This window comes from Squalius cephalus (assembly GCF_949319135.1).
Source record: "Squalius cephalus genome assembly, chromosome: 18".
NCBI lineage: Eukaryota > Metazoa > Chordata > Actinopteri > Cypriniformes > Leuciscidae > Squalius > Squalius cephalus.
Window position 1 is genome coordinate 18,788,588 of NC_137139.1, and position 17,738 is coordinate 18,806,325.

Below are 17,738 nucleotides of genomic sequence, written 5' to 3' on the forward strand. Positions count from 1 at the left end.
ATACATGAAATTGTTTTAATGTCACATCAGAATATGAAGACATAAAATAATACAATACAATTATAAATATAAAGTGATAAAATAATTAAATCATTGCAAATGCACCAAAGTATAAATGAACATTGTGAAAGAAAGCCATTAATAACTGTCTGAGCCAGGGAGTTTCTGAGCCCGCTTGTGACATTAGCTTACAAGAAGAATGTTTATTACATACAAAAAGAAACAAAATCATGTATTTTATGCTACAAGTTGCTGAACATGACACAAATGTGCATTTCAAGAGCAAGCATGCACATTATGAATGGATCTAATGGACATGGTGTTTACAGTATTTAACCTGGGAGTGACTGACAGGTGGGGCAGAGGGGAGGCTGTGAAGTGAGAGGGTGATGTTTCTGTGGGATTTCTCTAGCTCTGTGTTTGAGGCTCCAATATGATCTTGCTAGGGTCCCGGATGCAGGAGAAAGCAGCACGAGGGATTTTCTTCACATTGATGTAGTTGTACTCTAAATGGACAGTTGAAAGGTGTGATTCCTCCGTCCTCTTAACCTTACAGATCGATTTCACTGGGACAGAGCTGAAAACACAAAGCCATACGTATGATTCACTATCAAATGGTTCATTGTAGGGATGTAGATATTTTTATCAGTAATGTTTTGCGATAAAAATATCAAAATAGTTGTTGAAAAAGTAGAAATTTAGATGTGATCAACTCATAAACTGAGAGGGTTTTATAAATGGAGGTTGTATCCAGGGGTATGTAGCAGCCTAACACTATGGGTTTGTTGCCAAACTTAGTGAGCTGACTACATTTAGCACTTTAACACATCTAGCATTTGAAGGCATTCAAGCTGTGCTCCATTCGCAAAGATATTATAAACATTATCCTGCCTTATGATACCTAAAGCATTTCAGGTATCATCAGTTCTTGGCATTTTATACTTTAAAAAATAAGGCATCCCAGAATGCATTACAATGAGCTCAGTGAAAATGTTCTTAAGACGGCATTGTATATTAGGGTTATGTTAAGTGTTCTTGTCTTTTTATTCATGTGTCTGTGTTCTCTTTCAGTTTGGTCTTGTTAATTCCCTTGTTAGTTGCCTTAGTTATTAATGAGTTTCACTTGTGTCTAGTTTAGTTGCCTTTGTTTGTCCCCTGTATAGATAGCCCTAGGTTTCAGTTATTCCCTGTCGATTATCGTCCTGGAGTCTCTGTGTGGATTAAAGTATTTATATTACAGTACCTGCGTCAAGCATTTTGGATTGGACCATACACAACATTGCACTTCCTAACTGTTTACTATTTTAATATGTTTTATAAATATAATTTAATCTTGGTGATGGCAAAGCTGAATTTTCAGCATCATTACTCCAGTCTTCAGTGTCACATGATCTTTCAGAAATCATTTCAAATATGCTGATTTGCTGCTCGAGAAAGACATTATTATTATCAGCGTTGAAAATAGTTGTGTTGCTTAATATTTTTTTGGAAACCATGCTAATTTTTTTAGGATTCTTGATGATGAATAGAAAGGTAACAAAAGCATTTAGCATGGACACAGCATTTATTTGAAATAGAAATCTTTTCTAACAATATAAAAGGCTTTACTGTCACTTCTGATCAATTAAATGCATCCTTGCTAAATAAAAGTATTAATTTCTTTTAAAAAAAAGCATCTATTGAAAACATTTGATTAAAAGTGTACGTAAGAGTTGTACAAATATTTCACACATTATTTGTGTGTGCTGTGTGTTTTTGTGCTTATAGAGTATTAACTGGTTTAGTAACATGCTAACGTCAGACTCCACTGGAAAGAACTGAAATCACTGCATCTCATGAGTGATTATAAAGATAGTCGCTGCTTTTGACAGTTAAGATGCTGCCTTCTGTAGGCTGTAGGCAGTGAGGAAGCTCACTAGGTAAGGATCACAGCTTAAGTGTACATACCTTATACGGTTGTGGTCTAGACGCAGTAGCTGGAGGTTCTTGAAGTGGCGAATATTGTGGGGCACCCTCTCAAACCTGTTGTTGTCCATGAGTAACTCCACCAGTGTTTGATAAACGCCACGAAATGACTTCCCCAGCACCCCGTGCTCCTCTAACAGATTGTGGGAGAGGCGTAGGGACTGTAAGCCTGGGCGGATGTGACTCAATGAGTACGGAGGAATGGAGTGAATGTGATTGTGCTGCAGGGAGAGTTGGCGCAAGGCCCTGGGTAGATCTGTGGGCACCACTGCCATTTGGTTATAGGACAAGTCAAGAGCTTCCAGCTTCCTGAGGAAACAGACAGACCGAGGTGTGATTTTACATCATGGAGTGTATTAGCGGCAGGCAATATGACCAAAATTTTATGTCACAATATGAGTAATTTTATTTCATGAATGATAATGATATAATAAGATTGTTATGGTACCAATATTGTAGATACCGGTGAAATTTCGCAAATCTCAATACCAATTTCGATACCACAGCAAAAACCAAAACCATAAATTATGTAAATATGGTTAAATATGTAATATTTAATATGTAATCTGAAGAAATGGTCACTGAACCAATCAACACAATCAGTAGATGAATCAAAATTTTTTTGGTGAAAGGACTGATAGTATGTTTACACGACACCGTTTTCAACTGAAAATGGAAAACTTTTTATGCGTTTGGCCGTTCATTTACACAGCAACGACGTTTTGGAGGCCTGAAAATGCAAGCTTTGGAAAACAGGTTTCAAAGTGCAAGGTTTTGAAAACGATGCCTATACCGTCTCCATGTAAACAATAAAAATGTAAATTTGTGAAAACAGTGATGTCATGCACATGCATATTGCATGTTCACGCATGCATATATGTGTTTGTGGGGTGTTTCTTGACAAAGTGACATCGCCAACTACTGGTCTGGCATGTATAATACAGCCTTTTTAGCCATTTTCACAGATCCATATGAACAGGGATCATTTTGACAATGTTTTCGTCTGTTTTTAGTACATCGATGTTGTGTAAAAATACCCTGGGATGAATTAAAATCCCCACCACTAGTAGTCAACCAGCTTCATCAGAAAAAAACATACTTTGCTGGTCTACCAGGCAGACTTGTTCTAACCAGCATGGACCACAGGAATTGAAGATGGTTCAAGCTGGTCTTTACAACTTGTATTTGTGTAAACCATGTTCGAGTTTTTTTGATGGGTAGTGTACATTGGTTGCAGCATATTTAGAGGGTTTCTCTCAAGTGCTGGGGGAGCTTGTGAAGTATTCTGCTGTGTTTGCATGGAGCGGAGAACGGGCCCCATGGCAGGTCATTAACCCAGCACAAGACAGCTAGAGCCAAAAAAGCCTGAGCATCAACTTTGGTTAAGCGCATTTAAATGTGTGTATGTGCTCTGTAGAGGCACAAAGGCAGTAGAGCAGCAGGAACGAGTGTATGCATTGTGGGGGTGGAGGATTTAGAGTGAGTTAGAGAGAGAACGTATTGAAGAAATGGTAATGTATGAGAGGCTTTTGTGTTTTTCGAGAGGGCTCTGGAGGAGGCAGCTGGTGTAAGTTTACAATGTTAGCCTCAGCAGGAGTCAGGAGCACATTTCCTCTGCCTCTGTAACACTGACGGCTGCCCAGTCCACCAGCGCACTGAGGAGGGTCTCATATAGCAACGAGTGTTATTATTACATCAAAAGCTACACTGACCTCCATGTGGTTTTCATTCACCCAACAAGCTCTGACCTTGAGATGAGAGATGAGATGAGAAATGTTGCAGACTGAATATCAAGCAGGATATCTGGCAGTAAATGTACCTGACAGAGTTTCAGTGAGCTATTATGTTAAGCTGTAGTAAATAAAGCAATTATTGGTATCACCTAACCTGTAAATTTTAAAAAGCCCCTAAAACAACCCCCTGACCCCCCCAAAAAACATTAAGTTGCATAATTATTTTAGGTAAAAGTGTTGTCCTAGGACACAAAGTGGGTCAAGACTGCCACTAATAAGTGTAAATGCTGAGAAATAAAGGGGATTTTCCCTCTCTTTAGGAGATTTTTATCAACAGTTGGGTTGTTAAATAAATATATAAATGTTTTATTATGCATGTGCGCAACGGTTCAGATGGGAGCAACACAATCATTTCCAGCCAGACACACACTTTTGTGTGTTTATATATATTAGACATTTGAGTATGAGCTAACAGTCAAGTATTGTTCTTTATTCTCATACTTTCTTTTTATATTATTAGTTTATTTTTAAATTATATTAGAAAAAGCATTTCACTGCCAATGAACTATATCTAAATCAAATACCATCCTAAAAGCCTTTAAACGTGTACAATACCAGATACCATCCAACTGACAAAACTGCCATAAATACAGACTTTGCATTAAAAAAAATAAAAAGATCATAATTAAAGAACACAGAGCCTCAGATTGAAAGCAGTTTCAGAATTATTGGCTTCTGATGTCTTAGTTAGATTTGTGTAGTGATATTGCTCCCACACAGATCTCCCCCACCGACAAGCCAATAACGGTGGGCATCCTCAGGGAGCACTGCCGTAATGAGAAGCAGAAGAGCACGGCTGCCAGCCACCACGTTCACGGGCACACAGATGCAAACGTTGCACAACCGCCCTTACGTAACCTGGCACGCGGGACAGGAAGACCACTGTCACGACAAGGCACATTTCGTTGGATCTCATGTTGTTATACTATGCATGCGGGAGACCCAGGCTCAGCCAAACTCAGCCTCTTCATTTCGGGCACTATGATTTGAACAAGCAAGAGCAGGCAATGGGATAACTGTCACCAGCTGTGGCTCTGCAAAGTCATGCTTTTTGTTTTCAGATTCAGAAGACAGGTTTTTGAATATTTTTTTCACACTATAAAAGAGTAAACGGCGTCTACTTGTGTGTATCTCACCTCAGAACTGCTGGCTCTCGGTTGTCTCCTCAGGCAGAGGTACTTTATATAACTCATTATGAAATAAGAATGTGCACGTCTTTGTGAAACTGCACTATCTTGCGTTTTTGTCTCCCTGTGAGAAAACAAGCAGCGCGTGTCCTCTATTTCACCCCCCTGCCTAATTCCCGTAAGCTCAGTCCAGCTAGAGCATCAACCCATCCATCAAAATCCTCAGTCTCAGGTCATTGGCCTGCAGAGGATCCCTCTCCCAGCACACCCTGTTCTTCACCCTGAGAACCAAAACAACCCTCCAGATGACAGGGGGCCTGTGGTGTCAATGCACACACAGACAAAAACATTGTGCACCTATTTAAACACACCAGGGTATAAACACACACAGAGCAGCGTGGTCATTTATCCCCAAGTTGAACAGATTCCCATGACATTCGGCTGCGTATTGAAGTTTTGTCACTTTTAAAGAAACTTGTGACTCCCATTAACAGCTCAGAGAAAGAAACCATGAAGGTTGAAATTAAAAACAGTAATTTGATTTTATAGGCCTGGCACATCTTTAAAAGAGAAGGACAGAGCTTAAGGAGATGAGGATACACACACACGCAATGTTTAAAGGGTTAATTCACCCAAAAAGGCAAATTTTGTCATCATTTAAGATATTTTTAATGAAACCTGAGAGGTTTATGTCCATCCATTGAAAGTCCATGCAACCTAAATGTTGAAGATCCAAAAAGGTCATAAAGGCGTTGTAAAACTAATCCACTTGAATCAAGCAGTTGAATCCAAATCTTGTTAAGAGATACAATTGCATTATATGATCATTTAGGGGGTTATTTAACTTTATCATTTACTTTTTATGAATAACACACATACATCAAATATGGTAAACATGGAAGCTTCAACATTACACACTAGAACAAACCTCACTGTTTCTTGTGCGTCACACACCACGCATGTTTAAGCTTCTGTGTTTACCATTTATGAGTGCTCTATGTATGTTTGCTGATCATGGTTTAAAAGCCTAAATGAAATCTGTTCATCATATGAAGTGGTTGTTTCCCTTCACAAGATTTAGCTTAAAACTGCTCCGTTCATATGGATCAGTTTTACAATGCATTTATGGTCTTTTTGGATCTTCAAAGTTTTAGTTGCATCTCTCGGGTTTATCTTAATTTGTGTTTCAAAGAGAAACAAAAGTCTTTTGGGTTTGGAATGACATGAGGGTGAGTAACTGATGACAATTAAATAAGGGAGAACTTTTAAGCGTTTATCAGGGGATTTTATCCAAGGTGATTTAAAGGTAAATCGGAATTTCTCATTCAGGAGCCATCAACTTCACTAAATTGGAATTTGAAATGAAATGAAAAGGAAAAGGAATGTACTGAATTCCAATTCAAAATCAACGCAATTCATTTTGGGACTCTCACCTACAAGTTAATTTAATATATATGCTAATATATATTATAGAAATATAGAAATATATATATATGAAGAGTTCAGATGCAAAAGCCTCTAAGTGCCATCTGAAATTTTCTTCTAGAATGATCATTTTTATCAAGCTTGTATATTTAAGTTCAGTAATTTCACTTAAATGACAATGAAAATGACCTATTAATTGTAATTTAAGTGAAATTACTGAACTTAAATATACAAGCTTGATAAAAATGATCATTCTAGAAGAAAATTTCAGATGGCACTTAGAGGCTTTTGCATCTGAACTCTTCATATATATATATATATATATATATATATATATATATATATATATATATATATATATATATATATATACACATATACTAATATATATTTCATATATTATAAACTAAATGCTAATTTTTATAGATAGCATTTCAAATCTATTTATCTATTGTCCATTGTCTTTCTCCGAAGTCTTTAAACCTTCAAACCTTAAAGAACTTTAAACTGCTTTTCTAGTAAAAAATAAATAAATAAATAAAGATTTTTCAGTTCATTTAAATTCTGCTTTCTTACATCTAAATTCAAATTGCAATTCTGCATCCTGTTTGCAATTCAATTCAAATTCAGGAATTCAATTGGGCATACACAACCCAGAGTAGAACAGAAGTGAGTATAAAAGTAATATGCAGAAAAGTATTAAAAAAAGGAGAAAAGTTTGTTTATTTCTTTAATGTCCACATCGGCACCATGGACCCAGTCTAAATACCACTGTAAATCCCAGCAATTTGTTTATATGCAGGGGGTCTGCAATAGCTAGTTGATGTTGATAGCATTCTCAATCATTTCAATGGCAATTCTGGCACAGAACCCTCCCAGAAGTACAGCTGGAAATGACTGATCACAAAGAAGCTTCAGGAAAATATTGTAATGGCTATATGTGTGTATATATAGATATATAGGTGCCAAAATGGACATTATTTAGGCTGACATGCACTCATAAAGGCTGAAGAAATTAAAGTAGACAGTAAAAGACCTGCCTTAACTCGGGGAGGTTCACAGATTTGTGCCGAGATAATAGCATGGTGCTGCAGATCAGAGGCTCACACACTTGAATGCATGCATGTACGCGCACACACAGGCACACACACAGGCACACACACACACAGGCACACACACACACACACACACACACACACACACACACACACACACACACACACACACACACACACACACACACACACACACACACACACACACACACACACACACAATTAACAGCACAATTTGGTTACAATATGACATCATTTTGAAATAAAGAGGCTGTTAAGTTGAACTGATGGCTGTTCAAAGCTTACTTACGCTCACTGCATCTAATCACAGGTTACCTTAAAAAAGCAGCTGGAAAGCAAACGGTGCATCAGCCATGGCAACAGTTCCAGTGATAATGTCCGCTTTTTAAATGCAGATGCTGATGAGAGTGAAAAAAAGGAAGAAAGAAGTTCCTTCTATTCCCACTTTGAATGGCACTGTTTCAAAAAGATTTGCAATTCGCAAGAAAAGAAAATGAGTAAAAGATGTTAGAGATGAATAATGTATTAGTATGATTTGCTGACGGTATGAGAGTCAGTGTGAGAGCGGGAATGGAGGGGAGGGAAAAGACAAAAAGCTTATGAAGCAGAGAAAGTTGTAATGAACGGTCTCATTTTAACGCAAGCCGACACTTTGGTCTGTTTTTAACATAAAGCTATTGCATGACTCCAGAAGACTTGGAGTCATAGCAAGCATAGGCTACTTTTATGATAATGTTATGGTGCTTTTGTGTCCTTTTAGAAGCTTGAAAGCTCCAGTTCACATTCATTGTAATTGCATGGCAAATAGCAACCAGCATATATATATATATATATATATATATATATATATATATATATATATATATATATATATATATATATGTATATTTAAATATCTTCCTTGTTTTCCACAGAAAAAATAAAGTCATACAGGTTTGAAACAAGTAAATGAGAGAATTTTTATTTTTGGGTGAACTTTGAAAGTCTCTTTATAGTATAAAGTACTGATTACTGTTGCATCTTTTCTTTTCTAGCTTTCAGCAGAAGTATGGATGGTTTAGAGTGATAACCTTGTATCTGTACTATGGCAACTCATAGAAATCTATCAAATATCTCTCTGCAGGAATGCTTAAGCATCAAGGTCACCCCTGTATGAATCATACCCCACACATTCACCGTCACACGGCCAAGCCATAACCAGTGCTGTAAACCGCACCATTTGGCTGATCAGCGGCCAGCCAAACATCTGCATTCACTGCAATACAAGTGCAAACTGTTATCCATGAGTGAGCTTAGGCTTAATTACAAAATTGACCATATTAATCTTCCATATGCAATCCTAGACATCTTCAAGTCTTTTTACTCATGGAATTAAGTTTGGATTTCCAAACAGCTGGGACATGGTAAGCATCTAACTTCACCCCATCTCTCAGCGTATTTGACAGGGCAAAGGGAAGAGTGAGTGATGAGTGAACTCTCTGTCACTTCTGCCTCCCGTATAACACGCTCCTGAGGATGACTGATGTGAGACCTTGGGGAAGCACATCAACTCCGGCCGAATCAAAACTATGAGGCAGATGCAGACTGACAGCAGGGCCAGAATATATTATCACCCTCCTTCAAATGATTCCGATGATGACGAACACAAACACACAGTAACTGTGTTCTACCAAAACACATTTAAAGGATGGCTTAGACTGCTCTTAATTAAAGTGTTTTTTGTGCACCATCTAGTGGCTAGCAAGGAAAATGCCCTAATGGATCCCAGTCAATATACGTGTATATACACAAATAAAATAAATAAATATTCATATTTCATATTTAAATACATTTGATAAAATAAAAAAATGATTATTTATATACATTTAAAAATATATCAATATATTATATAAAATATTTTATATACAGTACCAGTCAAAAGTTTGGAAACACTACTATTTTTTATGCTTTTGCAAGAAGTCTCTTATGCTCATCAAGCCTGCAGTTAAAAACAAAAAAAAAACAGTAATATTATGAAATATTATTACAATTTAAAATAATGGTTCTCTTTTTTAATATACTTTAAAATGTAATTTATTTTTGTGATGCAAAGCTGAATTTTCATCAGCAAGTACTCCAGTCTTTGGTGTCTTATGATCCTTCAGAAATCATTCTAATATGATGATTTGATACTCAGTTATTATCAATGATGGAAACAGTTGTGCTGTTTAATATATTTTTTTGGAATACTTTTTTCAGGATTCATTGATGAGTAAAACGTTAACAGCATTTATTCATAAAAACAGCATTTATTCAAAATAAAAACATTTCTAACAAATATAAATCATTACCATCACCTTTTATCAATTTAACGCATTCTTGTTGAATTAAAGTACTAATTTCTTAAAAAAAAAAAAGTTATTGTTCCCAAACTTTTGAACAGTAGTGTATATTGTTACAAAAGATTTCTATTCTAAATAAATACAGTTCTTTTTAACTTTTTATTCATCAAATAATGCTGAAAAAAGTATCTCAGGTTATAAAAAAAATATTAAGCAGCACAACTGTTTCCAACATTGATCATAAATCATCATATTAGAATGATTTCTGAAGGATCATAAGACACCAAAGACTGGAGTACTTGCTGATGAAAATTCAGCTTTGCATCACAAAAATAAATTACATTTTAAAGTATATTAAAAAAGAGAACCATTATTTTAAATTGTAATAATATTTCATAATATTACTGTTTTTTTTTTTGTTTTTGTTTTTTAACTGCAGGCTTGATGAGCATAAGAGACTTCTTTCAAAAGCATTAAAAATAGTAGTGTTTCCAAACTTTTGACTGGTACTGTAAGAATATGAAAATATAGATGTATGTTTTTACTATTTATGATAAAACTTGCACTGGACCCCACTGTATATATAGATAAATGGATTTTTATATAGAAACAATTCAATCAATTTGATTAATTTTTACAATTTACATTAAATATATGTCTTATAAAATATTTTCTATAATAATCTTAATATATCAATATATATATATAACATTTTGAAGCAGGTTGCCATTCCTCAATCAATAAACATAAACCTATAATGTGTACTAATAAAGTATAAAAATGTGCATGTGAGACTCACGGCAGGTTGATCCAAGCCTCAGGGTAGATGCTGTTCTCTTTCAGGAGGTTGTGACTGAGATCTAACACCTTCAGGTGGACACACTTATCCAGAAGCCTGTCGTGCACCTCCACTATTTGATTTTCCTGCAACCTTAAGTCCTGCAAATACACCAAGACATATCAAAATACAAAAAAGAGAAACAAGTGACTGAAACATTGACTGGATTACAGAACTGACCTCTAAAGATGGGGGTAATCCCGCTGGAATGGAACTGAATCTGTTTTTATCCAATCGCAAATACTTAAGTGCCTTCAGTGGTTTGAAAGCCCAGGGTGCAATACTGCCCTCATAGAGGATGTTTCCTGTCAGTTCTAAGACTTGCAGGTTAGTCAAGCCTACAAAATATAAAATGTTATTAGTTATTACAGTTAAAAGTAATTTTTGTGTATTTTTAGCTGTCCTAGACTTATTCTGACACCTAGTGGTAAGGATGTAACCTCACGCACAAAAGCAAAAGCATTTAGTTATTCAAATTATTGCACTAATGACCTATTAACAGTTTAATTTAGGTATATCCTCTGAGCAAAACTGTCCTGTAATTAGTGACAGTTACTACGATAAAGCAAGTAATATTCGGCTGGTCGTGCGATTTCAACGACTCGCTCCATGTACAATACAATTCTACTGTGTGAATGTACATTCATTTAAAAAGATCTAAAAGCACTATTCACTTCTTTATCTGTACATTTTTTATTAAGGAAAAAATGACTAAAGAAGTCTGACTTTCCTCATAATAATGTTTCTACATCTAAACTCACATAAATACATACCAAAGCCATGAATAAACACTCGTGTTTGTGCAGCTGGCATGAAAACAGCACAAACCTTTGAAGGTGTGTGAAGCCAATTGGTTTAGTTTATTGCTGTTTATCGTAAGATTCTCCAAAGAAGATGGCAAGCGTGGAATTGTTGTAAGTTCATTGCCGTCAAGTTTCAGACTTTTCAGATTTGTCAGATTCTGTTAAAAAAGCAGAAGAAAACACTCTTTCAACTTGGGAGGAAGTTATGTCCTGTCAGCTTTGGGCTTAGGAATAGTTTCCACTGTGCTTACCACCAAATGAAAAGCCTCAATTTTGCATGTTGGTTAAATTATTTTAATGTTAAGACATGTTTTTCAAACCCTGCTGTCCCAGACTACTGGACCTGTATTATTTTTCATACTTGGAATGTCATAAATAGACAATGTAAATTGTGCACTTATTTCCCTCCTCAAAGAACATTTACTCTTCATGCTAATTTCACTGACACTGCATAGACAGTCCAAAGAAGACAGTGGCATTTTCCATTGGTTAGAGTTCCTATTTTTTCATGGTGCTGGGTTTGCTTTGGGAGTGGTGTGTTTGGTCACTTCTCAAGGTCTCCCAGAGGGAAATACGGACATATCTTGGCCGGACATAAATTTAGCAGTTATAATTTGAAACTTTCTTCTTTTAATTTGTATGTTCTTGAAAATCCTGACTAAGACGGAACTTTTTTTTTAGATTTGATGTAGACATGCATAGTACTTTATAGATTTAGGCTAAATGTATATAACTGGTGTAATTAAAGGGATAAAGAAATGGCAGTACCATAAAGAGACTTGGGTCGAAAGAGGAGTCGTCCAACATGTTCAAACTTAGGTCAAGCTCTTCGAGATTTGGCAGTCCGGAAAAACCACGGGGAGGAATTCTTGTTAAGTTATTCCCTGTAAGACAGCACATTGGTTAAAACGCTGAATGCCTGGGCTTATTACAAGACATACCCGACATAAATTACAGAGTGTCTCGGAGATCCATATACTTATGTCGGATCTTTCAGCCTGTCCAGACCTTACCAGGAAGTTCAAGTATGGTGACTTCCAGGTTCGTGATGATGGGCAGGTGGGACAAGCCAATCTGCTTGCAGGATATTCTAGTTCCTTCCAATTGGCAGCCTTCTGGTAATGAGTCTATGAAATCATCTCGGGTCAGGGTGCTGTTAGAAGCATCATTCTCCTCCCCTTCGGCTTCCTCTTCTTCCTTTCCCTCTTCCTCCTCCTCTTCTTCCTCCTCCTCCTCCTCCTCTTCTTCTTCCTCCTCCTCTTCTTCTTCATCTTCCTCTTCTTCATCTTCATCTTCATCCTCTTCCTTTTTCTTTGCTTTCTGCTCTTCCCCTTGATCCATGAGGCGTTTTTTCTCCTCTTTGAGTTCCCTCAAGAATGTGTTTAGTTTCCCTACTGCGCCACCCCATCTCTCCAACACAGCATTGAGCTCCACCCACACGGCCTCGGTTCGCCCCATAACTGACTGATGGGACACACAGAGGGAACACGGCAGGAATTGAGCCCATTAGTGTCACAGGAATGACCAGAAACACGCTGAACAAACTAAACAAACTAAATATAGTGGACAAATAGCACAGACGGGAATAAAGGAGGTGGAAAATGAGAGGTTGAGCATTAAGACAGGAAGCAAAAATAGACTTGTAATTAGCATTTATGGTATGGTTATTCTATCTTGGACTGCCAGAATACACATACTCTTTCCACTGTAACAACAGTAGCAGCTTGTGAAGCAAACAGGCATTACTATGGGACACAAGTATGGCCATGGATTCAATATTTACTGTTTTCTATTTATTTCATCACACTGTTTGATGTAAGAAACCAGGATAGTGACATTTTGACTGCAGAAATACAGTCTCACCTGTGTATCTGTGGAAGTGTCGCTCGATTGCCCCGTTCTCTGTGCTTGATTGGCTCTCCTTTCACCTGCAAATCCAGCCATGATACTTTAATTCAGCGAGGATGTACTAAATTGATTAATGATAGTAAATACATTTACATTGTTAAAAAATAAATGCTGTTCTTTTGAACATTCTATTCTTCAAAGAATCCCGAAAAAATCAATTATAGTTTCCACAAAAGCACAGCTGTTTTAAATTGATATTAATAAGAAATCAGTATATTAAAATTATTTCTGAAGGATCATGTGACACCGAAGACTGGAGTAATGATGCTGAAAATTCATTTTTGCCTCACAGGAATAAATTACATTTATAAAATATATTCAAATAGAAAACAGTTATTTTAAATTGTATTAATATTTCAATTATATTATTGTTTGTACTGTATTTTTTATCAAATAAATGCAGCCTTGGTGAGCATAAGAGACTTTAAAACTTGAAACAATTATTATTTATACTCTTTCAGGTTGTAAAATGTTAGTGGGTCATTCATAGTTAATGTGATAAACTACATATGCGGTTAGTCTGCTATAGGACACCTGTGTGAACTTGAGGAGAATTTCATACGTCCACTAAAATCACCTTGAGACCAAATTATTGTGAAAATGGCCCAGAAAAGTGAAGTAAGATCAGAGAAAAGCCATAACTTGCTTTCATATTTGATCTAATACAATACAATTCATCCATTTTAAATGAAGTGTCATTAAATGTTCAAGTACTTTAAAAGGCCACTCTAGATGCAGACACACACACACGTGTTTTCAAAATGTTTTGAGAAATTTCCAACAATTTAAACTGTTTTGGGGCAGATACACTCTATAAAACGTTTTTGTAAAGGACGTTGCTTTTACCTCTATTCATTTTATTTCTCTCAAAATATCTTTTGATTCTCTTTAACTGATTTGTCAGATGTACAGTATGTTAATTGTTATTGCATTTTCTCTTATAAAAGAGTTTTATCCAAGTTAAATAAACTACTTTAAACAAGAAGAAATATAACAGACACCATGAACTATTCACAATGGACTTGTCTGACCAGTCCTGAGATTTCATCCTGTGCCACTGCTCTTGAAGTCATAATTACTATAATTATTGCTCTACTCACTTGATGCTGAAGAAGAATCCACCGGTTGCTGCTGTGAGGATGAAACATCAGTCTCAGGTAACAATGTGATGAGTGAATCCAGATCATTCTTCAGCGCTTTTCCTTCCACAGCTAAAACTCCTAAGCACAAGCAGAAGACCAAAAGAGCCTGCATGGTTCTGATCCGATCTGTTCAGATGCTCGCCGTGTACCTGCAGGCTCACCTCTAGCTGCCCTCTTAAATTCTCTCTTAGTCGGCAGTGAGAGGGAGGAGGAGGAGAAAACAGGGAGGAGATCACAGTATGTGGTTAGACGTGTACAAGGACCTTCATTGCCAGGAGTTCACAAAAATATCAACCCCTCCTTATAAAGTCAACAGTTGTGCCAAAAAACACTAGAGTTGGGACAGAGAGAGAGAGAGACAGATGCAGGAAGAAGATGGTCAGTGTCAGTCACGTCATGCCACAGTGACACAGTGTTCACACCTTGTAGCACTTGAGATGGACAAATGAGAGAGTTATCCAAACAAGAGGGCAGTGAGAGAGCAGCCTGACTGACCTGTACAGAGATCTCTCTCCGGCTCCATGTCTCGTCCTCAACATGTTCCTGCCTGGCACTCTTCCATTATCACGTATGTAAGAAAAAGAAAAAGACCTTGCCAAAAGAGAAAGACATGGTTCGCTAACTCATAAAACAAACACATGGAGGCAGACAGGCATACAGACAAATGCAACGTGTTCTCAAAGCATACAGCTACACACTCCTCTTGTTTATGGAGATTATAGGCTTATATTTATACAGTGGCTAAGTCACATTTAAAATGTCTGAATGTCATTGATAAGTCGACAGCATTTCTTGGGCTTTCTTTAAAATAAATGCCACTGGCTTTAATGCAATGACATTTATAGATTGTTAGTGTGGTGTCAGTGTTGAAATACTTTTTAAAAAAAATAAAATGTCTGTATACAGTATCTTTTTAATTTCAATCACTAGTGTGAAATCAGAGATTTGAGAAATCTAAAACTGTGGGGGAGGACAGAAGGATGTTTAAAAAAAGTCTGAGTTAAGGTTGGACGAGAGTCTCACACACACATACAAATAGACAGGCTCTCAGGGTCACATTGTGTAGGGAGAGATTGTTTGCATTTACATTTACTCCATAAAGTATCACTGCAGAGCGAGATACTGCCTTGCGACTAAGTTTGCTCAGACAAAACGGGCAACAACTCTGTATGTTGACATAGGACGCATATTTTTATGTGCACAACTTGAGGCATCTTTATACCCTTTTTTCAGGTTTTTTTTTTTAGCAGAATTTTATAACTTTATTCTATCAACAAAAACAAACATTCATATTGTTTTTAAATAAAATGTTCATACATTTTTAATTTTGTTACACACACACACGCATGCAAAACGCCGCTGTTTGTATTTAAATAGGTTGATGCACCTCTTGATGGAAATAAATGTTGTGATGTTATTTGCATCAATTGATCTTGTTTTGACAATGCAAGAGTCAAGCACTCTGTAAAGTCTACTCCAGCACATCCCCACATCCCAGCACAGTCACAGCCTGTTACAAGACTTTAAATGAATTTAAGGTCTGGACTCAGAAGTGCCAATTCATGTGTGAAAATGATTTTTTAATGCTCCCTCTCAACCATTCTTTCACAATCTGAGCCTGATGAATCTTGGCTTTGTCATCCTGGAATATGGCCGTGATGTGTCTTCCTACATGGTTGTTTAAGAAATGAAAAGCTACACACTCCATCAATTAGGGTTAGAAGAACTGTTGCCAAACACATAACGTGCTAGAAACACAATAATCACTGCAATAATGATCCAATCATTGACTCATAAGTATTTGCCTATTTAAATCCAAACAGCAACTTTTCTTGGAGCAGGGCAGTATATGTATGTATATGTATACAGTATATGGGTCAATGACGTGACGCCTAAATTTTCTGTCCGATTGCATTTTTTCAGGCAAAAATGGGTTTAAATGCATAAAAAGATACTGTATATTTTTAGTACCTCTCCCATGTATGTACTCACTTTAACTTTTAAAAAACCTTTACTTATTTGTTATTTTTTTTGTTATTTAAAGTGTCAAAACATCATGTGGTGCGACCGTCCGGCCATAACTTCTGTTTTGAAAACGTCTTTGAAATTACTCTGAATTTATTCAAATTTATTTTCTGCACTATTTGGCATGATTTCCAAAGTGTTTTGTAATCCTTTAAAAAAATTCAAAGCATTTGTATTTATATTTCCATCATAATATACAAACAAACTTTGTCCGATGATGTCCATTTTATGAAATATCATGTGGTGCGACCATCAAGGAACTACCATTTTGGGACTTATATGTTGAAAACTATTCAAACACAGGAAGTTACATCATAAACCAATTTACCAAGGACCCATGGAAGCAGCAAGCAGGTTTGTAATTCTCTCAAATTGGAAAAAAAATAAACCTTTGTAATGGTTGGTATGTAGTTGCCACATTTGGATGTCATGTGGTATGACCTCAAAAAAATAATAATATTAAAGTTATTTCTACAAATATATATATTTATTATAAAATTCATAGTGACCTTTTTTGGCAAGCTAGCTTGTTTTGTTTAGGTGGCCAATTCTGTGCCTGTAAATTATGACTGAATTTGAAAATATCATGTGGTGCGACCAAATATCATGTGGTGCGACCACTGCAGACTGTTTTCCATGATAGATATATGTCCTAGATTGGCAGTTTTATGCTTTTATATTCACTTGACGGTTTATATAAAAAAAAGTACTTTACTTTAGTATTATTTGGAATAGATTTTTATGCAATTTGGGATCTTTTTTATAGATTTCAGACAGTTTGTGTTTTCTCTTTGTACAATATGAGAAAAATGCAAAAAAAAAAAAAATTAGAGCATGTAATTTCAGTTTAGTAATAATGCATTTATTAGTAGTGTATTTATTATTGCCTATTTATTTATTTAAAACTATTTTAATCTATTTTACCAGATGCCACTGCCAAGCGAAAAAATTCTGACCCTGCAACAAGAGCAGAGTACCTTGATAGGAGAAGAGTGAAATATTATTACAGTTTAAAATATCTGTTTTCTATGTGAATATATAGTAAACTGTAATTTATTCCTATGATCAAAGCTGAATTTTCAGCATCGTTACTCCAGTTTTCAGTGTCACATGATCCTTCAGAAATAATTCTAATATGTAACCCTAGACCACAAAACCACTCAATGGGTCAATGTCACATGGGTAAATTTTTTGAAATTGAGATTTATACATCATATGAAAGCTGAATAAATAAGCTTTCCATTGATGTATTATTTGTTAAGATAGAACAATATTTGGCCGATACAACTGAAAATCTGGAATCTGAGGGTGCTAC

At 36.1% G+C, this 17,738-nt stretch overlaps 1 protein-coding gene across 1 annotated transcript; it reads right to left on the bottom strand.

Moving 5' to 3' along the window:
* Positions 1-14,687, bottom strand: LOC307145982 (extracellular matrix protein 2). The gene is made up of 9 exons (XM_079849686.1): positions 14,357-14,687; positions 13,212-13,276; positions 12,362-12,812; positions 12,117-12,232; positions 11,374-11,506; positions 10,726-10,883; positions 10,507-10,646; positions 1,948-2,274; positions 1-577 (listed from the first exon to the last, which is right to left on the bottom strand). The coding sequence occupies exons 1-9, from the start codon at positions 14,508-14,510 to the stop codon at positions 409-411; spliced, it is 1,713 nt and encodes a 570-aa protein (XP_079705812.1). The 5' UTR covers positions 14,511-14,687; the 3' UTR covers positions 1-408.
* Between the last annotated feature and the right edge of the window lie 3,051 nt (positions 14,688-17,738).

Bases quoted from the DNA above. Each gene is read 5' to 3' on its own strand.
- LOC307145982 (XM_079849686.1), bottom strand. From the start codon at position 14,510: ATGCAGGCTCTTTTGGTCTTCTGCTTGTGCTTAGGAGTTTTAGCTGTG. The intron at 12,233-12,361 runs GTAAGGTCTGGA...GCTGTCTTACAG, and splicing joins CACCATACTTGAACTTCCTG to GGAATAACTTAACAAGAATT. The intron at 2,275-10,506 runs GTGAGTCTCACA...CTGTTTCCTCAG, and splicing joins GAGGCTTGGATCAACCTGCC to GAAGCTGGAAGCTCTTGACT.